Below are 18,973 nucleotides of genomic sequence, written 5' to 3'. Positions count from 1 at the left end.
AGCTTGACGCCATGCTGGGCGAGCTTGGGTTCCAGCAGTGTGCAACCGAGCACATGCTCTACACGCGGTGATGGGGGAAGGAGGAGCTCATCATCGGCGTGTATGTAGACGACCTGATCCTCACCGGCGTGCGTACGGAGGACATCGACAACTTTAAGCATGAGATGGCGGCTCATTTTTGAATGAGCGATCTCGGGGTACTCTCCTACAACCTCGACATCGAGGTGAGACAGAGGAAGGAGGAACTCATGCTCGGTCAGAGCGCGTATGCCTCGAAGCTGTTGGAGCAGAGAGGCATGGCTGAGTACAAGCCATACGTGACTCCAATGGAGGAGCAGCTAAAGCTGACGAAGGCCAGCACCGCGGTGAAGGTGAATGCAACACTCTACTGGAGTATCGTCGGCGGTCTACGCTACCTAGTCCACACGAGGCCGGACATTGCGTTCGCCATGGGCTACGTTAGTCGCTTCATGGAGGATCCCAGGGAGGATCACTGGGCTGCGGTGAAGCGGCTACTGCACTATGTCAAGGGGATCATCTTTCCCAAGACCAGCGGGAGTAGGCTGCAGCTCACTGTGTTCAGCGATGCAGACATGGCGGGGGACATCGACGGATGGCGGAGCACCTCTGTAGTGCTCGTCTTCCTCGGGTCAGCTCTAAATTCATGGCTGTCGCTCAAACAGAAGGTGGTGGTGCTATCTATGTACCAGGCAGAGTACGTAGCGCGCGGCCACATCGGTGTGCCAAGTTGTGTGGCTACGCCGGCTGCTGGATGAGCTGACCGGTGCAAAAGCTCACCCACCAGCACTGATGGTGGACAACCAACCCACCATCGCCCTCGTGAAGAATCCGGTTCTCCACGACCGGAGCAAGCACATCGACGTGAAGTACCACTTCCTCAGGGACTATGTCGATAAAGGGCAGATCATCATCGAGCTCGTCGAAACTAGTCAGCAACTCACGGACATCCTCACCAAGCCGCTCGAACGTCTTTGACTCAGGGAGCTGAAGGAGATGATCGACATGGAGGGGGTACAAGGCATAGCAGTATGATTAGGGGAAGAATTATTAGATAATCTACTGCTTCCTTGTGTGAACACATAGCAAGAGAAGGCGGCACCGAAAAGGCTCCCTGCAGTGGTACTATAGCCGCTGTAGAGGCAGACGCCGAACGACTCACCAGCCGCACTGTAGCCACAGCAGGGATAGACGCAGAAGTCAGTCCTAATGTGTTTATCTAGTCACTGTAGTAGTATGACAGCTGTACTAGGACTAGATGGATAGAGTTATATATATAGTTTGCCACTGCAACTCAGTAATGAGAGTTTAGATTTGTCATCTCCTATACATAGCTCTGGCCAACACTGGTGCTTGTACTGTGTGTGTGCTCTGTTCTCCCTTTCTTCTTCTACCTCTGACCATAGTGTGTGGTCGAACAACGTCTGTCGTGCTCGGCCGTGGTCGGCAAGATTGGTGAGTGGTTGACTCACCTGAGCCGGTGATCTTGTGGGCTAACACAGAGAGCAATATTCTGAATGCTAAATTGAACCGTGGGATAATATGAGATCAGAACATATAAGAGCTTAGGAAAAGGTAGGAAGGTCATTAACAAGGAGGGTCGTTTCATCAAAGACAGGTAGACTGGTCATTAACATTTATGGGACTAATAGCAAGGGTTATGCAAGAAATAATCTTCATAGGGGCAGAATACTAACTCGAGAATTGTTGAGTTTGGATCCTCGCTTGAATCACCCGAGGGGCCCGAGGGATCAAGAGGTGGGAGACATCTCAACAGACAAAACATTGATCGAACAATAACATAATAAAATTGACCTTAAGTCTGTTGTTACAAACAGCTTAGGGGGCTAATGGGCTATTTATAGGGGTTTCTAGGCATTTTAGCCATTTTAAACAAGCTCTATGACGTGTCATGTCTGCCCTAGTCTTCCTTCATGGGCTAGACCCCGTCAGCGATGGACATCGCTGCCCTGGAGCTTATTGGTGGCTGCAGCGCGAAGGTACTTTCCTGTGCAGTGCGGAGGTGCTATTCAGACAGGAGGTCAAAGGTACTTTGACCTTTTCGCCTCTGTTGCACGTCCTTTTATTTGTCCCTGCAACCTAAAAAATGCAAAGCGACTTTTCGTCAGATACGGGGATTGTGACAGCATAACCAATGGTGTCATCCCCGACAGGAACGTTTGTTTTGTTTTATTATGTGTCTAAACATAACTGGCCAGCGTGAATCAGATGGTGAAAAGTTGAACGGGTCAATTGGATATAGTAGTTTCAGAAAACCCTGGTTGGTATCATGTAGCTATAGCTTTAGAAACAAGAGATGTGAAAAAACGGGGGGGGGGGGGGGGGGGGGGGGGGGGAGACCATGTGTGGAGTCGCTAAAACTCCATCTGATATAAGTGTTAGGTATATCATATTAATTTTTAAAAATAAAACCATATATAAGGTTTGTTACATCGAAGTGTCTCAATGTTTTCCAAACCTACAACTTTTTTTCTGTGGGGTGAAGTGACGTGAAGACCATCAATGTATCATTATTCAAACAAGGTCGTCAGAATAGTCGCCACCACATCAAATGATTAGGAGGGTGCCCTTGTAACTGATGTGTTTGATTGGAGAATAAAGTGACATGAAAGATCCACACCTGCGTGTGCGGCTTCCATTGCTTGCACTTGCAATTTTTTGTGGATGAAGCAAATTTGCATGTCTCTGTAAACTTAATGAATGTGCTAGTCAGATGATGTCAGACTAGGGATGTTAAAATCAAACTGCAGGCCAGGGATTTATTGACGACAGTGAGGGGTGTGGAAGAACTGGTCTCAACAAGGGTAAAATGTGCTTACCCGGTCCTCATTCCTTGATGCTGTGTAATTTAATTTGGCTGAACAGATTGCTGCACTCCATCTTATGCATCAAACAGCAGACGAGGGGCGATTAACAGCGCCTTTGGTTTAAGGAATGATCTCATGCCGACTGCATTGATCCTTCAGGGGTTCACCTATTCTAGGATCAGACATGCGGGGAACATGGTCGTCCGATGATTGCTGGGGAGCGGGAAGGTCACAGAAACTGACTTGTGGGAAAGCCAACGAGGAGTTAGTCGGTGATGGATCGGTCCGAATGCTGATGCAAACCAAACGGTGCGGCTAGCTTCGGTGTTTCGATGAGATTATTCGAAACCATGCGTCGATGCAAACCAAACACGCTGTAAATGTTCCCTACTAAAGATATGATTTTTAGTAAGCCCCCTCTACAAATCGGTCCCAAAATAAGCCACCTCTAGAAATGTATTTGTGAGGGCGATTGGTATTTTTTGCCGCTTCTACAGATGCCCCTATCTTTAGAGGCGGCTCTAGCTAGATTCAGACGCCTCTACAAACGGATTCTAGAGGTGGCTGAGACGCCTCTAAAAATCGATTTGTAGAGGCGACTAGACCTATAGCCATGTCTAAAAAATAGATGTAGAGCAGTAAAATTTTAATTTTTCAAACAATGTTGGATGGAGAAATGACTAAAATCAATGTTGTAGATGTCGAAGAGTTATATAACTTTATAGTTTACAACTTTTCATTTGAAATCATTTCTCTAGAGAAAATAACATTTTAATTTCTTACATTTGAAATTCAAAATTTTCAAATGACATACCAAAGTTGCAGAACTTATGATATCTACAAGTTTGCAGTTAAAAACTTTTTTATTTGAATTCGTTTAGGGTCCCAAATACTCATTTCAAAATCGGATGAAGATAATATGAGAATGAATGTGTTATATGGATACAAGTCACTTTTGGGCGGAGTGGTTCTCGATGAGTAATGCGCAGAGCCTGAGGTCGTGGGTTCAATCCCCCGCGGCTGCGAAGCACATGTTTTTCGTGCAAAAAATCTTGTGAATTGTGATGGCGTGTACCACCCTAAAATTTGAATTTCTAGAAATAGAGATAAAATGATTTTAATTTTGAAATTTTATGCTGATGAAAACATAGGAGAATAACATTTTCATTAAATTAAAATTCATGAGAAGGTGTAGCAACTTGTTTGTGCATACATGCTGGTGCATTGAAATTATTGTAATGTGTGGATTTATCTAAAACTGTAAATGAATTCAAATGCTTTTAAAAAGGGTTTTGAAATAAAAAAAGGAGAAAACCCTCCCTCTCTCATCTCTGGCCCACACAGCCTAGCCTGCTCACCCTCTCCATTCCTTGCAGGCCCAACGTGCCACCCCGGCCCAAGCGGAGCTGAGGCCCACGGGGATGCGTCCCCACTGCACCTCCCCTCTCTCTCTCTCTGTTTGACAACCAGGACCTGCCATTTCACCCGTAGACACAGCGGCCCCGTGCCCTTCTCTCGCTGGTACGATTGGCCAGCTTGTCGGTGCCATCTTCCTTGCGCGTGTCCACCCCGGACTCCGCCGCGACGCCGACGCCGCGCCGTGCCGCCCAAGCCGAATCGCCCCATAAGTAGTGGCTATGACCGCGCCACCTTCCTATCTCGCCCCTCTGCATCCATCTGCACCGCCGCTCTAGCCTTGGCTTTGCGTTGTCACTGCGTTTCGGATCTCACCGAGCTTGTGTTCACCCGCCGCCTTCCGTCTCCACCCCGGTAGCCTCTCCGACATCGGGAAGCGCCTAGGTGATTTCTCCGTGCTCCGCTCTGTCTCCCGGAGCTCTTAGTTTGGTTAATGATGGCCTCTGCGCTGTTTTCACCGAGCTCTAGTCGTCACCGGCCATGGCTGCACAGCCTGGAAGAGCCGCTCTGGCAACCCCATCCCCACTAACCTCTCTCAGTCGTCCATCTGAGAATAGCTGATCACGACAAAAGGCAATCGCCGTCCCCAGGACATGCCTTGGGCGACAAGAAAAGGCCAAGGCCCTCAGAGTCCTCCCATTTGGAAAAGCCTCCAAAGGAGTATTCTACTCCTCCACAGGCTCGAGGGCTACTGTCGGGGACCAATACTAGGGTACCCAAAGACGAGAAGCTAATGGGCATCAACATTGATTCAATCGAGCAGTCAAGAGCGCGCCTATAGCTCCAACCGACCCCAGGTGTGTGGGCTCCGCCTCGCCCGACCTCTAGGGGCGGGCTCCGCCTCGCTCGACCCCAAGGCCATGATCTCTGCCTCGCCTGACCTCCGGGGGCGGGCTCTACCTCGCCCAACCCCGAGGCCACGATCTCTGCCTTGCCCAAACCTGGCTCACACACTCCAGCCAGCCCCGGTCTGCCACATCACCGGAGACCAGGTCAACCGCCGGCTACCGCTACTCTTTTGCACAGAAGCCCCTATAGATCTGCGATATAAAACCCACAGTCCATCTCTTGAGAAAATAATTAAATCTAGGCCCTTGGTTTTTCTATTTTAGCCCCCGCCCTTTTTCCTATTAGTGCCCGTGGTCCACTGGCAGATTTAAAATCAGATTTTATTTATTTTAATTCGAAAATTAAGTTCCATCTATTTACAAAATTGCCACTGTCATTGTTTTAGCCATATCTTCTCCATTTTAACTCCGATTTGATCCGTTCAAGTTGCGTTAGGTTCATAATTGTATAATCTACATGTTCATACTATTGTTAAGTATGTTTTTAACTTTTAAAATTCGAGGTTAGATTTAATCTATTATTTTATTAAAGGAATTCTTGTTTAAATCGTAACTTATTTGTTTTAGCTCCGATTTGATCCATTCAAGATGTGTTGGATTTGTGACGACATAAACTACACATTAGTAACAATGTTAATTTTATTACCAATTTTGGAATTTCATGGTTTGACGCCTAACTTGAATAATGATTCTGCAATTGGATTTTTCTAATTAAAAGTAACTTAGGGTTTTTCACCTATGTCTTTTGTATATAAAATAAGATTAATCTTATATTGGTTTTCTAATACAAATATAATTTGACTTAACTCAATTAAGGCATTTCTTTGAAGTATTTTATACATGTTTTATATAGCTAAAATAAATAAAGACTATAGTTTTCTTTTTAAAATAAATCTATCGATAGATGTATCTTTTTCACCGTAGCTCCGATTAGTGTGTTTTTCATGTCTGTGTGTTCATAGTAATGTGCAGAACATCTTTAAAACCTTTTTACTTGCTATTTCTTATGTTTGGTGTACTATTCTAACTTAGATCTATTGTTTGCTTCGTGTATGATTGCATGGATGCTTGTGTGGTGTTTTGTGATCATGTTCAGTCGGTGAGGCATACACGGTGAATCCAAAAACAATTCATTGAAGGTTTGTACTAGAAGAAGGATCTAAGTTTAAGGCAAGTATAGCATGGGATCTTCCTTGTTGTCTTATACACCCTTAATCATTTAATTCATGCTGCATGTGTCTACCTTGATTACCACTAAGGATTTCCTAGTACTTAGTACCTTGTTCCATGATGCCTACGGGTTATTGCATTGGGTAGTATGATGCTAGTGCTCAACTAAAGCCATGATCTTGTAACTTGACTAATGGAATATGCAATAAACACTAAAAGATGTTTTTTAGCAACATGGAACCAAGGGGCTAGAGTATTGGGCTATTTTTATGGTGCTCTAGATTCCTCTCCCTAAGGATTTATCTATAAGTGATCATCTAGGACTTACAGTACAACCGTGAGGGCTACATGGCTCTGGCTTTAGCTCAGTATGAGGACCTTTTCTAGCTTCTTATGGGTTACCTTTATTGGCGTAAGAATGTCTTGATGAATCGGGTATAGGACAACCTCTACTCTTATGTGTATAGCCATGATGGAATTATGCCATTCGACAAAGGGGTTCCTATGTCTGTTTGTCGAGTGAATCTAATGGCCCTAACTTGTTAGACGAACCTTTGGAAGGCTTCATAGTGAATCCTACCGACCTTCCTGGTAGTGGGTCAAGAGGTTGGCCGCCTCGGGCGAAAGGGTAAATCATGACTCACAGTGAAAGTGTACAACCTCTGTAGAGTGTAAAACTGCTATATCAGTCGTGCTCACGATCACGAGTGGCCTTAGAACATTTACGGAATAGATGATGAACACAGATGATGCTGAAGATAAAAATGCTCATTAATGATTACTATTTATTCTATTCATTATTTATGTTTATCTGATCATGTGTTTACATGGGCTTGTGATAAACTTGTTGCCCCAATTGCTAAAAGATGACTCATTAAAATCTAATCACAGTTAAACCAGTGTCAACCTTTTGAGCCTCATGAACCACATATTATATTTGTTGAGTACGACATGTACTTACGCTTGTTTTTATTTTTCAAATATTTGGATAAAAATCTTGGATGGGTACCAGATTGCTAGAGTTTGAAGAAGTTAGGCTTGTGATCAACTAGTCAGTTGTCCCTGTGGAATTGGAGTCTTCACCCGAAGATCGGAGTTGTCTTTCCGCTATCTACTATCTAAGGTTGTATTCTTTATACTAATATATTATATATTAAGCATTGTCTTTTGGTATTACCCTTATTTGTAGCTATATGTGAGATTTGACTTCCTGGGCTCACATATGGTGTGTATTTGGTTTTGTTCTTAAAATCGGGTGCTACAATGCGCGTGTGGCTGCCTAAGATTCCTGATTTATGGACAACAATTTGTTCCTAGTAGTAGTATTTCAGGACAAAATATTTGGGATCTTGTATGCATGTGTATCTCTATAATGGTAGCGTCTCCGCGACTGCTCGCCGTCTTCTTCTTCATCGGATCATCTTCATCTCCTTCCTGGTGGTGCCCCTTCTTCCTCGGATTGGCTTCGGCACCGAATGTGGTCCGTGACTTCGAGCAACTCACCATGAGTAGGTTTGGAGCCACCGGTGCCTTGAGCATGGGTCCCTCCGCAGGATACATCTCTATTCTCAAATTGTTCAGTATCTTTTTTGCTATGATCAGTATGTTGTTCATGAATATATTTGCTGCTAATCTGAGTAGTAGTAAAATCACACACGTGCACATATTTGTCATCACAAATTTGCTATTACTTTTTTGGATTAATTTTAACATGAAAATGCCTAAATTCCTAACAATCCAAAAATATGATATTAGGCAATTTTGTGTTAATGGTTTTGCTGCTGCTTTGAAGCCAAATGATTTTGATGGAACAAATTACAAGATATGGCGTGCTAAGATAGTGTTGTGGTTCACTGCTATGAACTGCTATCACATCACACAGGCGAAGCCTAAACAATTTACTCCTGAGGAGGAGCAAAAGTTCTTGGTAGCCGATAACCTGTTTTGAGGCGTCATGATTAGTGCACTTCATAGCATGTATGAGAACAACTACATCAGTTGCACGACAGGCAAGGATTTATGGGATGCACTTGATGCAAAGTTTTGTGTTTCTGATGCCGGTAGCGAGCTGTAGATCATGGAGTAGCTGTTTGACAACAAAATGGTTGACAACCGTTCTGCGGTCGATCAAGCTCATGAGACACATGCACTGGCTAAGGAACTCAAACAGTTTCCATGTGTGTTGCCTGACAAGTTTGTCCCCGGTAGTATTATTGCCAAGCTACCACCTTCTTGGAAGGATTTTGCTACCTCCCTAAAACACAAGAGACAAGAGTTTAGCATGGCTGAGCTTATTGGGTCTCTTGATGTTGAGGAGAGGGCGAGAGCAAAAGACACGCGTGGGAAAGGCGTTGAGTCTTCTAGTGCCAATATGGTGCAGAAGAAAAATTCAAATGCATCTCGTAATAAGAAGAAAAAGAGCAAGCAAGAGAACAACTCGAAGCCTAAACAAACAACCACTTTTAAGAAGAAAAAGAACAACAAAGATAGTGGTTGCTTTGTTTGCGGGAGTGATGAGCATTGGGCAAGTTTGTGCCCAGACAGCTAATTTAAGAAAGAGAAGAAATCTGCAAACATGGTTGTTAGCGAGGCTGAAGGAGGAACATCTGAGTATGGTAATTCATTACCTACTGTTCTTTTAGTTTGTCATTTGCCTGAGTTGTGGATGGACACTGGGCTAATATTCATGTGTGTGCTTATTCTTCTTTGTGTTCTTCTTATCAGGTCGGTGGGTCTAGCGCCTTGTTGATGGGGAATGGGTCCCATGCGTGTGTTCTTGATGTTGGTACGGTCATTCTCTTTGGGAAAGATGGTGCTACTGAAGAACATGCAGCATGTCCCCTCCATCAAAAAGAATCTGGTTAGTGGCTCTCAATGTCGTCGAGATGGTTATGAAATTGTCTTCGAAGCCAATAAATATGTACCGCCAAAGTATGGATCTTTTTTTGGTAAAGGTTATGATTGCAGAAGCTTGTTCCGCTTATCCTTGCATGATGTGTGTAATAAGATTGTGAACAATGCTATTATCCCTGATGAGTCAAATATTTGGTCTTTGTCATGTTAATTTTGATTGTATATCCTGGCTTGCAAATCTGAATTTAATCCTAAAATTTAGTTTGGTCAAAGGTTCTAAGTGTCATTTATGTGTGTAATCTAAGCAACCTCGTAAGCCTCATAAGGCTGCGGAGTCCAGGAACTTGGCGTTATTAGAACTAGTCCATTCCGATCTATGCGAGATGAATGGAGAGTTGACTAAAGGTGGTAAAAGATGCTTCATGACTTTTATTAACGATTGTACTAGATTTTGCTATGTGTACCTATTAAAAACAAAGGATGAAGCATTGCATTATTTTAAGATCTATAAAGCTGAAGTAGAAAATCAACTTGAGTGGAAAGTTAAACGGTTAAGGTCTGATCGTGGTAGAGAATACTTTTCAAGTGAATTTTCTGAATTCTGTGTAGAACATGGAATTATTCATGTGAGGACACTATCATATTCACCACAGTGCAATAGGATTGCCGAAAGAAAGAACCGCACTCTAACTGAGTTGGTTAACGCCATGTTGGAGACAGTGGGTCTTTCTAAGGAATGGTGGGGTAAGGCTATTTTGGTAGCATGTCATGTCATGAATAGAGTTCCTATAAAGAATAAAGAAATCACACCATTAGAGGAATGAGAAAAGAAAAGATTAAATCTCTCATATTTGCGCACTTGGGGTTGTTTTGCCAAAGTGAATGTGCCAATTAACAAAAGGCGCAAACTTGGACCTAAAACTGTTGATTGTGTTTTCCTTGGTTATGTTATTCACAACATTGGATATAGATTCTTAATTATAAATTCTGGGGTACCTGACATGCATGTTGGTAGTAGCATGGAGTCTAGAGACGCTACATTTTTTTGAAGTGAATTTCATATGAAAAATGCACCTAGCACAACTAGTCATGAATCTATAATTCCCCATGAGCAATTTATTTCGATAGAACATTTTGAGGAACCCCTTGTGCACAATCTTGAGGGGGTTGACATTGTAGTCACTCGAAAGAGTAAGAGACAATGGACTGTAAAGTCTTTTGGTGATGACTACATTGTGTACCTTGTGGATGATATACCAAGAAACATAGAAGACGCATGTTCCTCTCCTAATGCTGACTTGTGGAAGGAAGCAGTACAGAGTGAGATGGATTCAATTATGTCCAATGGAACTTGAGAAATTTTTAAACATCCTTATGGATATAAACCAATAAGATGCAAATGATTGTTCAAGAAAAAGCTTAGGACTGATGGTACAATTGAGAGGTACAAGGCAAGGCTTTTGGCCAAGGGTTATACCCAGAAAGAAGGTGAAGACTTCTTCGATGCTTATTCACCGGTTGCTCGATTGACCACAATTCGAGTGTTACTTTCTCTGGCTACCTCTCATGGTCTTATCATTCATCAGATGGATGTATAGACGACTTTCCTAAATGGAGAGTTAGAAGAGGGGTTCTATATGGATAAGCCAGATAAATTTGTAGCAAATGGTCTTATCATTCATTAGATGGATGTAAAGATGGCTTTTGTAAATGGAGAGTTAGAAGAGGGGTTCTATGGACCAGCCAGATGGATTTGTAGCAAATGGTCAAGAGGGCATGGTGTGTAAGTTATTGAAGTCCTTATATGGCTTGAAACAAGCTCCTAAGTAGTGGCATGAGATGTTTAATAGAACTTTGACATATGCCGGCTTTGTTGTGAATAAAGCTGACACATGTATGTATTATCGATATGGTGGGGTGAAGGAGTCATCTTGTGTTTATATGTTGATGACATACTGATCTTTGGAACCAGCCTTAATGTGATTAAGGAGTTAAAACTTTTTGTCTAATAATTTTGAGATAAAAGATTTGGGAGAAGCTGATGTTATTCCTAATATCAAGCTGCTAAAAGAAGGCAATGGTGGGATTACACTTTCACAATCTCACTATGTGGAAAAGGTATTGACTCGCTATGGGTTTAGTGACTATCAACTTGCTCCTATGCCTTATGACCCTAGTGTGCTATTAAGGAGAAATCGAAGAATAACAAGGGATCAATTGAGATACTCCCAAATTATTGGTTCGCTTATGTGTTCGGCTAGCACTATGAGGCCTGATATCTTGTTTGTTGTGAGCAAACTAAGCCGGTTTATGTCAAATCCGGGAGATAATTATTGGTGTGCTCTCGAGAGAGTACTACGCTATCTCAAAGGTACTATGAGCTATGGCATTCACTATACTGGGTACCCAAAGGTACTAGAGGGTTTCTGTGATGCTAACTGGATATCTGATGCTGATGAGCTTTATGCCACAAGCGGATATGTGTTCTTGCTTGGAGGTGGCGGTGTTTCCTAGAAGTCTTGCAAGCAGATTGTTTTATCAAAGTCAACTATGGAAGCAGAATTCACAGCATTAGACACCGCTGGCGTTGAGGCCGAGTGGCTTCGTGAACTCCTTTTGGATTTACCGGTTTTAGAGAAACATATACCGACTATTTTTATGAACTGTGACAACCAAACTGTGATAATTAAGGTAAACAGTTCTATGGATAACATAAGTCTACGAGGCATGTTAAGCGGAGATTAAAATCTGTCAGAAAATTGAGAAACTTCGGAGTGATAGTGTTGGACTATGTCCACACATCTAAAAATCTAGTAGATCAATTCACTAAGGGACTGTCACGTAATGTGATAGATAGTGCATCAAGTGAAATGGGCTTGAGACCCACATGAAGTCTATCATGGTGGTAACCTATTCTATGTGATCGAAGATCCTGTGAAGTAGGATGGTGAAACAAGCCAGGGGTAGGCAGTGAGGAAAGACCCTTAACTAAACCCATGTCAGATGCACTTCTTTCCTTTTCTATAAGGCAGGTTGGTTTTATACCTTAATGTGTTTCAAAGTGGCTTGTTGAAGCAAAGATGTTGTCCTATAGAACATCTTTTGAGAAACACACCTATGTGAGTTAGACTGCTAGTCACAGTCTATGAGATTTGGGTGATCTCTAGATACTCATGAATGGGCCATGAGTATGACTTATATGCTCCAACCAGAGGGGATGCATTTTGCAACCTAGTATCAGTAAAGGGCCTGTGTGAAACTTATTTCGCACAAAACTGTCAATTCAAGACATAGTCCATTGTATAGTTGTGAGTAAGCGTAACATTTGCTCTAGGTGGAAGTTCAACTTAACAGTCTTTATTGAAACACTGCTGTATCAAACGACAGAGAGAATTGGGAGCATTTCTAATGTGCCCAAGAATTTGGTGGGGATTGTTGAATATTATATGGGTTTAGGCCCATATTTTATTTAATAAATCAATTAATTCTAGGCCCATATTAAATATTGTGGTACAATATAGTTTTAGTCCCGTATGGGATTTTGACTAATTGTTGACTCAACTTAAATAGGCTACACACGTGTGCACCTATAGAGAAGTTGAAAGAGACCAAAGGCGTACCACACGCGCGCACACCGCCATAGCCGCCGAGCCGAGCCATGGCATGGCAAGCAAGCGAGCGATGCATGCATGTCGTGTCGTGTCTTGCTCGAGCACGGGTGTGGGTTGGTTTTGCCACTTGGGTTGGCTAAGGAAGAGGAAGGGGTATAGGAACTAATGTGGAGGAGTTACTTACAGGTCAGTTACCATCCACTACGGCGGTGATTACTCGTAATCACTTCAACTCTTCGTCTCCCTGATCCCTCCGGCATAAGCTTCCCTCCCATCTCCCTGTTGCTTTACGGCCATACCACACCTCTCGCCATCTTCTTCTTCATCGGATCATGGTGCCCCTTCTTCCTCGGATCGGTTCGGCACTGCGTACATCTTCCTGCACCTACTGTGGTCCGCGACTTCGAGCAACTCACCATGAGTGGGTCTGGAGCCACCGGTGCCTTGAGCTTGGGTCCCTATGCAGGATACATCTCTATTATCAAATTGGTTAAATTCAATCTCTTTTTTGCTATGATCAGTATGTTGTTCACGAATATATTTGTTGCTAATCTGAGTAGTAGTAAAATCACACACGTGCACATATTTGTCATCACAAATTTGCTATTACTTTTCTGGATTAATTTTAACATGAAAATGCCTAAATTCCTAACATTTTATCCTTCCACTAAATCCACTGCAGTACGATTCCAATGTGATTGAGTAATTCCGAGCATATCTCAGCTGATGACATACAAACAATATCTCATATACGAGACAGTGACACAACTAAACTAAGACACAGTTGCGTAAGTTCCTGATGTAGAACATACGTACTTCACTACTTCCTTACAAAGACAAACAGTAAAGACTATTAGAATGTAAAATTCAGATCCTTATGCTATTTATAGCTTCGCTCGATCCTCTTGCTTTTGTATTTGGAGCATTTAACAATAAGTCTCTACCTCGAGGATATCTATGCTTATATGTTTCTCACAGGTCTTGCTTTTCTTTCTGGTAAATGAGTTTCCTTTTGTTTCTGCATCCAGCCCATGAGAGAACTTTGCAGCTGGATGGGTACATGGGCACCCCATAAGTCGAGGAAGTGAGTGAGAACACCTAGAAATTTCCCAATGTTCTGACCCTGTCCTCGAAGCCGCTTTCTATTTGTAGGCCCTCCGAAAGTTCTCTGTGCTCTCATGCTTGTTCTCTGTTTGTTTATGCTTGGCTTCTCAACATGAATCCGTGCAGCCCCATGTTTAGACCTCCAAATCATTTGGTAGATGGATGCTTCGCCATTGTGGCAGAAGTAATCTACGGCCTTTGCTAGCATAATCTCTTCCAGTTGCTCCAAGGAGATGTCCGTATGCAAGATATGCTGCTGACCACCAACTATCTCTACTGCTTCAGAACTTTTATTCACTGGTAGCATGTCTTCAGAACAGCCGTGGGGTGCAAAAGCAATTCCAGCTTTTAGATATGGAGAATTTTGTAGAGACACTGTGCCTTGAGACAGTGAGGTCTTTCGCTTGATGTAAACTGAATTTGAGACTTGCCACTGCAAATTAAATTCAATTACTGGTTCTAGCGAAACATCTGATAATTCTGCCATGTTTTGGTTGCTAAAATGTGGAACCTCATGGTGTTGCTGTTGCTTGCAACATAATGGTTTCGGGCGAAACCATTGAGATGCAATGCTGTGAAGATTGTACAAATGTTCTCTGCGGAATGAATAAGCAAATGGCGCCCACGAGAAGTCTTGAGTAGGTAGTTGAGTAAGTTCATTGGTAATATTTTCAACTATAAATTTGACATGAGGGGCAAACAACTGCAAACTCCTAACTGCAATCCCTACTATGTCTGTACTCTCTGAAAGCTGCACTATCATACTAAAGTAGATATTACCCTCTGTTGTACCATCTTTCTTGATAAAAAATAGGGCAACCTCTGTTCTTCGCTCTGCAGTACTAAAGGGGATCAACCATAGTTGACACAAAGGCTGTTGGCTTCCTCGAACAATTTTATGGTGAAGCTGCTTGCCTGAAAAAAGATTCTTGATAAGGGAGCAAGAGGGCATGATGTGACAAAGGGGTGTGCCGCCAAGCTCAATGAATCTTAGGAATTCACTAGCACCATCTGCATACCACTCAAATCGTTTAACAACAGATGGGTTCAACTCATCGTTGTTGCGGTTAAAGATGGAGAAAACAAATGACTTGGTAGCATGTCCAATCCGTTTAGGAATGGAGGAATTCATTACCTCCTGTTCCATGCATTCTTCTTCGAGGATTCTCTGCTTACATTTGTGCAGTTTCTCATCACACTCTTGTGCAGCACGCTTCAGCTTCTTTTGCCAACGCAACATGGATGTATCAGTGATCTGCCATTTATTAGAAGTCTCAAGAGCAGCTTCCAGCCTGATGTGTGCCATCTCTAGCCTCTCTATGTTTCTGATTCCATTTATTTCCTCTTTGCCATCATATTTTTTAACTAGGCCAGATAGTATCTGGCCAAATGACTCTTGGATAACTGCAGAACTGACCATCTCAGCCATCAGGATTCAGGAATCTATAGCTTTGATTACCTGGTAAGAAAAATCAATAAATGAAAGTATGCTAAGTGGTTGTAAGAATGTACCCTCGACCAAACTGCATTAAAAGTAGGGACAGCCAGGCAGCTATGCTGGGTACAGAGAGCAATATTCTGGATGCTAAATTGAACCGTGGGATAATATAAGATCAGAACATATAAGAGCTAACGAAAAGGTAGGCAGGTCATTAATAAGGAGGGTCGTTTCATCAAAGATAGGTAAACTGGTCATGAACATTTATGGGACTAATAGCAAGGGTTATGCAAGAAATAATCTTCATAGGGGAAGAATACTAACTCGAGAATTGTTGAGTTTGGATCCTCGCTTGAATCACCCGAGGTGCCCAAGGGATCAAGAGGTGGGAGACATCTCAATAGACAAAACATCGATCGAACAATAACATAATAAAATGGACCATAAGTCTGTTGTTACAAACAGCTTAGGGGGCTAATGGGCTATTTATAGGGTTTCCGGGCATTTTAGCCATTTTACATCGTAGAATCACCTACTACAAGCTCTATGACGTGTTATGTCTGCCCTAGTCTTCCTTCATGGGCTAGACCCCGTCAGCGATGGACATCGCTGCCTTGGAGCTTATTGGTGGCTGCAGCGCGAAGGTACTTTCCTGTGCAGTGCGAAGGTGCTATTCAGACAGGAGGTCAAAGGTACTTTGACCTTTTCGCCGCTGTTGCACGTCCTTTTATTTGTCCCTGCAACCTAAAAAAAGCAAAGCGACTCTTCGTCAGATGCGGGGATTGTGACAGCATAACCAATGGTGGCATCCCCGACAGGAACGTTTGTTTTGTTTTATTATGTGTCTAAACATAACTGGCCAGCGTGAATCAGATGGTGAAAAGTTGAACAGGTCAATTGGATATAGTAGTTTCAGAAAACCCTGGTTGGTATCATGTAGCTATAGCTTTAGAAACAAGAGATGTGAAAAAACCACAGCTTAGAGCAACTCCAAGGGACATTGTATCTCACTTGTCATTAGCAAAATAAAGAAAAAAGAGGATCCAAGAGACTCGCTATCAGCATTTGTAAAATACATTACTAGCTATCCCGTTTTCCCCGGTCGACAAATTAAGCCAGCGGGCTTCGCTAGCCATACGTCTTGTCCGGCCATTTCTTAGGCCCTCGTGGCCTCCTTTTCCCCTCCCTCTGTACCTCCACTCGGCTGACAGGGACAATTAATTTTGCTGCACCGTTCATCACTCACGTGTCCAATCAATAAAAGCAATCAAGCGCGGCACATGTGACCGCTCTATTGCTCGTATCATGCATGTCTTCACATCTGGTGATGGTGATGAAGAACGCAACACAAATTAGGTGGTGTTTAGGCAGGGTGTAAAAACATCAGATGTCACATCGGATGTTACATGGGGTGTCGCATGGGGTGTTCGGATACTAATAAAAAAATAAATTATAGAATCTGTCTGTAAACCACGAGACAAATTTATTAAGCCTAATTAATCCGTAATTAGCACATGTGTTACTGTATCACTTTATTATCAAATCATGGACTAGTTAGGCTTAAAAGATTAGTCTCACAAAGTAGTTGCAATATGTATAATTAGTTATTTTTAGTCTATATTTAATACTATATGCATGTGTCCAAACATTCGATGGGACAGGGTGTAAAGTTTTGACGGAGAAACTAAACAAGGGCTCACTTATCGTGTTGTTTTGAAGGATAAAAAGAGTGACGGATCCAACCAAAATTGATTGAATTAGTGATGACGTGGTCACTTAAAAAAATAGAGAGTCTAATTTAGCGAGTCTATTGCGAACCATATTTGTTTTAAGAGTCTATATTATTTTACAAAGCCAGTTTAGAGAGCTAAATTTCCATGATCTCTTGGAGTTGCTCTTAGGGGGGAAAAAGAGACCATGTGTGGAGTTGCTAAAACTCCATCTGATGTAAGTGTTAGGAATATCATATTAATTTTTAAAAATAAAATCATATATAAGGTTTGTTACATCGAAGTGTCTCAATGTTTTCCAAACCTACAACTTTTTTTTGTGGGGTGAAGTGACGTGAAGACCATCAATGTATCATTATTCAAACAAGGTCTTCAGAATAGTCGCCACCACATCAAATGATTCGGAGGGTGCCCGTGTAACTGATGTGTTTGATTGGAGAGCAAAGTGACATGAAGGCCTTTGATCAATGCAGCATCATACATATGGAACTCAGAAACCAGAAGAGTCGCTCCATCTTTACCACATGAAACATCCACACCTGCGTGTGCGGCTTCCATTGCTCACACTTGCAATTTTTTGTGGATGAAGCAAATTTGCATGTCTCTGTAAACTTAATGAATGTGCTAGTCTGATGATGTCAGACTAGGGACGTTAAAATCAAACAGCAGGCCAGGGATTTACTGACGCAGTGAGGGGTGTGAAAGAACTGGTCTCAACAAGGGTAAAATGTGCTTACCCGGTCCTCATTCCTTGATGCTGTGTAATTTAATTTGGCTGAACAGATTGCTGCACTCCATCTCATGCATCAAACAGCAGACGAGGGATTAACAACGCCTTTGGTTTAAGGAATGATCTCATGCCGAATGAATTGATCCTTCAGGGGTTCACCTATTCTAGGATCAGACATGAGGGGAACATGATCATCCGCTGATTGCTGGGGAGCCGGATGGTCACAGAAACTGACTTGTGGGAAAGCCAACGAGGAGTTAGTCGGTGATGGATCGGTCCGAATGCTGATGCAAACCAAATGGTGCGGCTAGCTTTGGTGTTTGGATGAGATTATTCCAAACCATGCGGCGATGCAAACCAAACACGCTGTAAATGTTCCCTACTAAAGATATCATTTTTAGTAACCTTCTCTTCTTAATAGAGGTATCTCAAACTACAGCCCCCTCTACAAATCGGTCTCAAACTGAGCCACCTCTAGAAATATATTTGTAGGGGCGATTGGTATTTTTTGCCGCCTCTACAAATGCCCATATCTTTAGAGGCGGCTCTAGCTAGATTTAGACGCCTCTACAAATGGATTCTACAGGCGGCTGAGACGCCTCTAAAAAACAATTTGTAGAGGCGACTAGACCTAGAGCCATGTCTAAAAAATAGGTGTAGCACAGTAAAATTTTAATTTTTCAAACGATCTTGGATGGAGAAATGACTAAAATCAATGTTGTAGATGTCGAAGAGTTATATAACTTTATAGTTTACAACTTTTCATTTGAAATCATTTATCTAGAGAAAATAATGTTTTAATTTCTCACATTTGAAATTCAAAATTTTCAAATGACAAACCAAAGTTGCAGAACTTATGATATCTTCAACTTTGCAGATAAAAACTTTTTTATTTGAATTCGTTTAGGGTCCCAGATACTCATTTCAAAATCGGATGAAGATAATATGAGAATGAATGTCTTATATGGGTACAAGTCACTTTGGGCAGAGTGGTTCTTGATGAGTAATGTGCAAATGTAACACCCGGTTTTAAGAACAAAACCAGATACACACCATGTGTGAGCCTAGGAAGTCAAACTCACATATAGCTACAAATAAGGGTAATATCAAAAGACAATGCTTAAATACATAGCGTATTAGATTAAAGATTATAACCTCAGAGTATAGACAGCGGAAAGATAACTCCGATCTTCAGGCGAAGACTCCAAATCCACAGGGACAACTGAC

General features: G+C 42.3%; 2 protein-coding genes across 2 annotated transcripts; one reads left to right on the top strand and one right to left on the bottom strand.

Annotated features, from left to right (window-relative positions):
* Nucleotides 1-296: 296 nt before the first annotated feature.
* Nucleotides 297-776, top strand: LOC136543037 (secreted RxLR effector protein 161-like). The gene has a single exon (XM_066535612.1). It carries the CDS (start codon nucleotides 297-299, stop codon nucleotides 774-776), a length of 480 nt encoding a protein of 159 aa, XP_066391709.1.
* A 12,676-nt stretch (nucleotides 777-13,452) lies between these two features.
* Nucleotides 13,453-15,734, bottom strand: LOC136544851 (uncharacterized). Its single transcript, XM_066536907.1, has 2 exons — nucleotides 15,611-15,734; nucleotides 13,453-15,307 (listed from the first exon to the last, which is right to left on the bottom strand). The coding sequence occupies exon 2, from the start codon at nucleotides 15,275-15,277 to the stop codon at nucleotides 13,706-13,708; it is 1,572 nt and encodes a 523-aa protein (XP_066393004.1). The 5' UTR covers nucleotides 15,278-15,307; nucleotides 15,611-15,734; the 3' UTR covers nucleotides 13,453-13,705.
* Nucleotides 15,735-18,973: the final 3,239 nt, after the last annotated feature.

This window comes from Miscanthus floridulus, chromosome 3, assembly GCF_019320115.1.
Source record: "Miscanthus floridulus cultivar M001 chromosome 3, ASM1932011v1, whole genome shotgun sequence".
Lineage (NCBI taxonomy): Eukaryota > Viridiplantae > Streptophyta > Magnoliopsida > Poales > Poaceae > Miscanthus > Miscanthus floridulus.
Note: the sequence above shows the minus strand (reverse complement) of the source record. Positions and strands in the feature narration are given on the sequence as shown.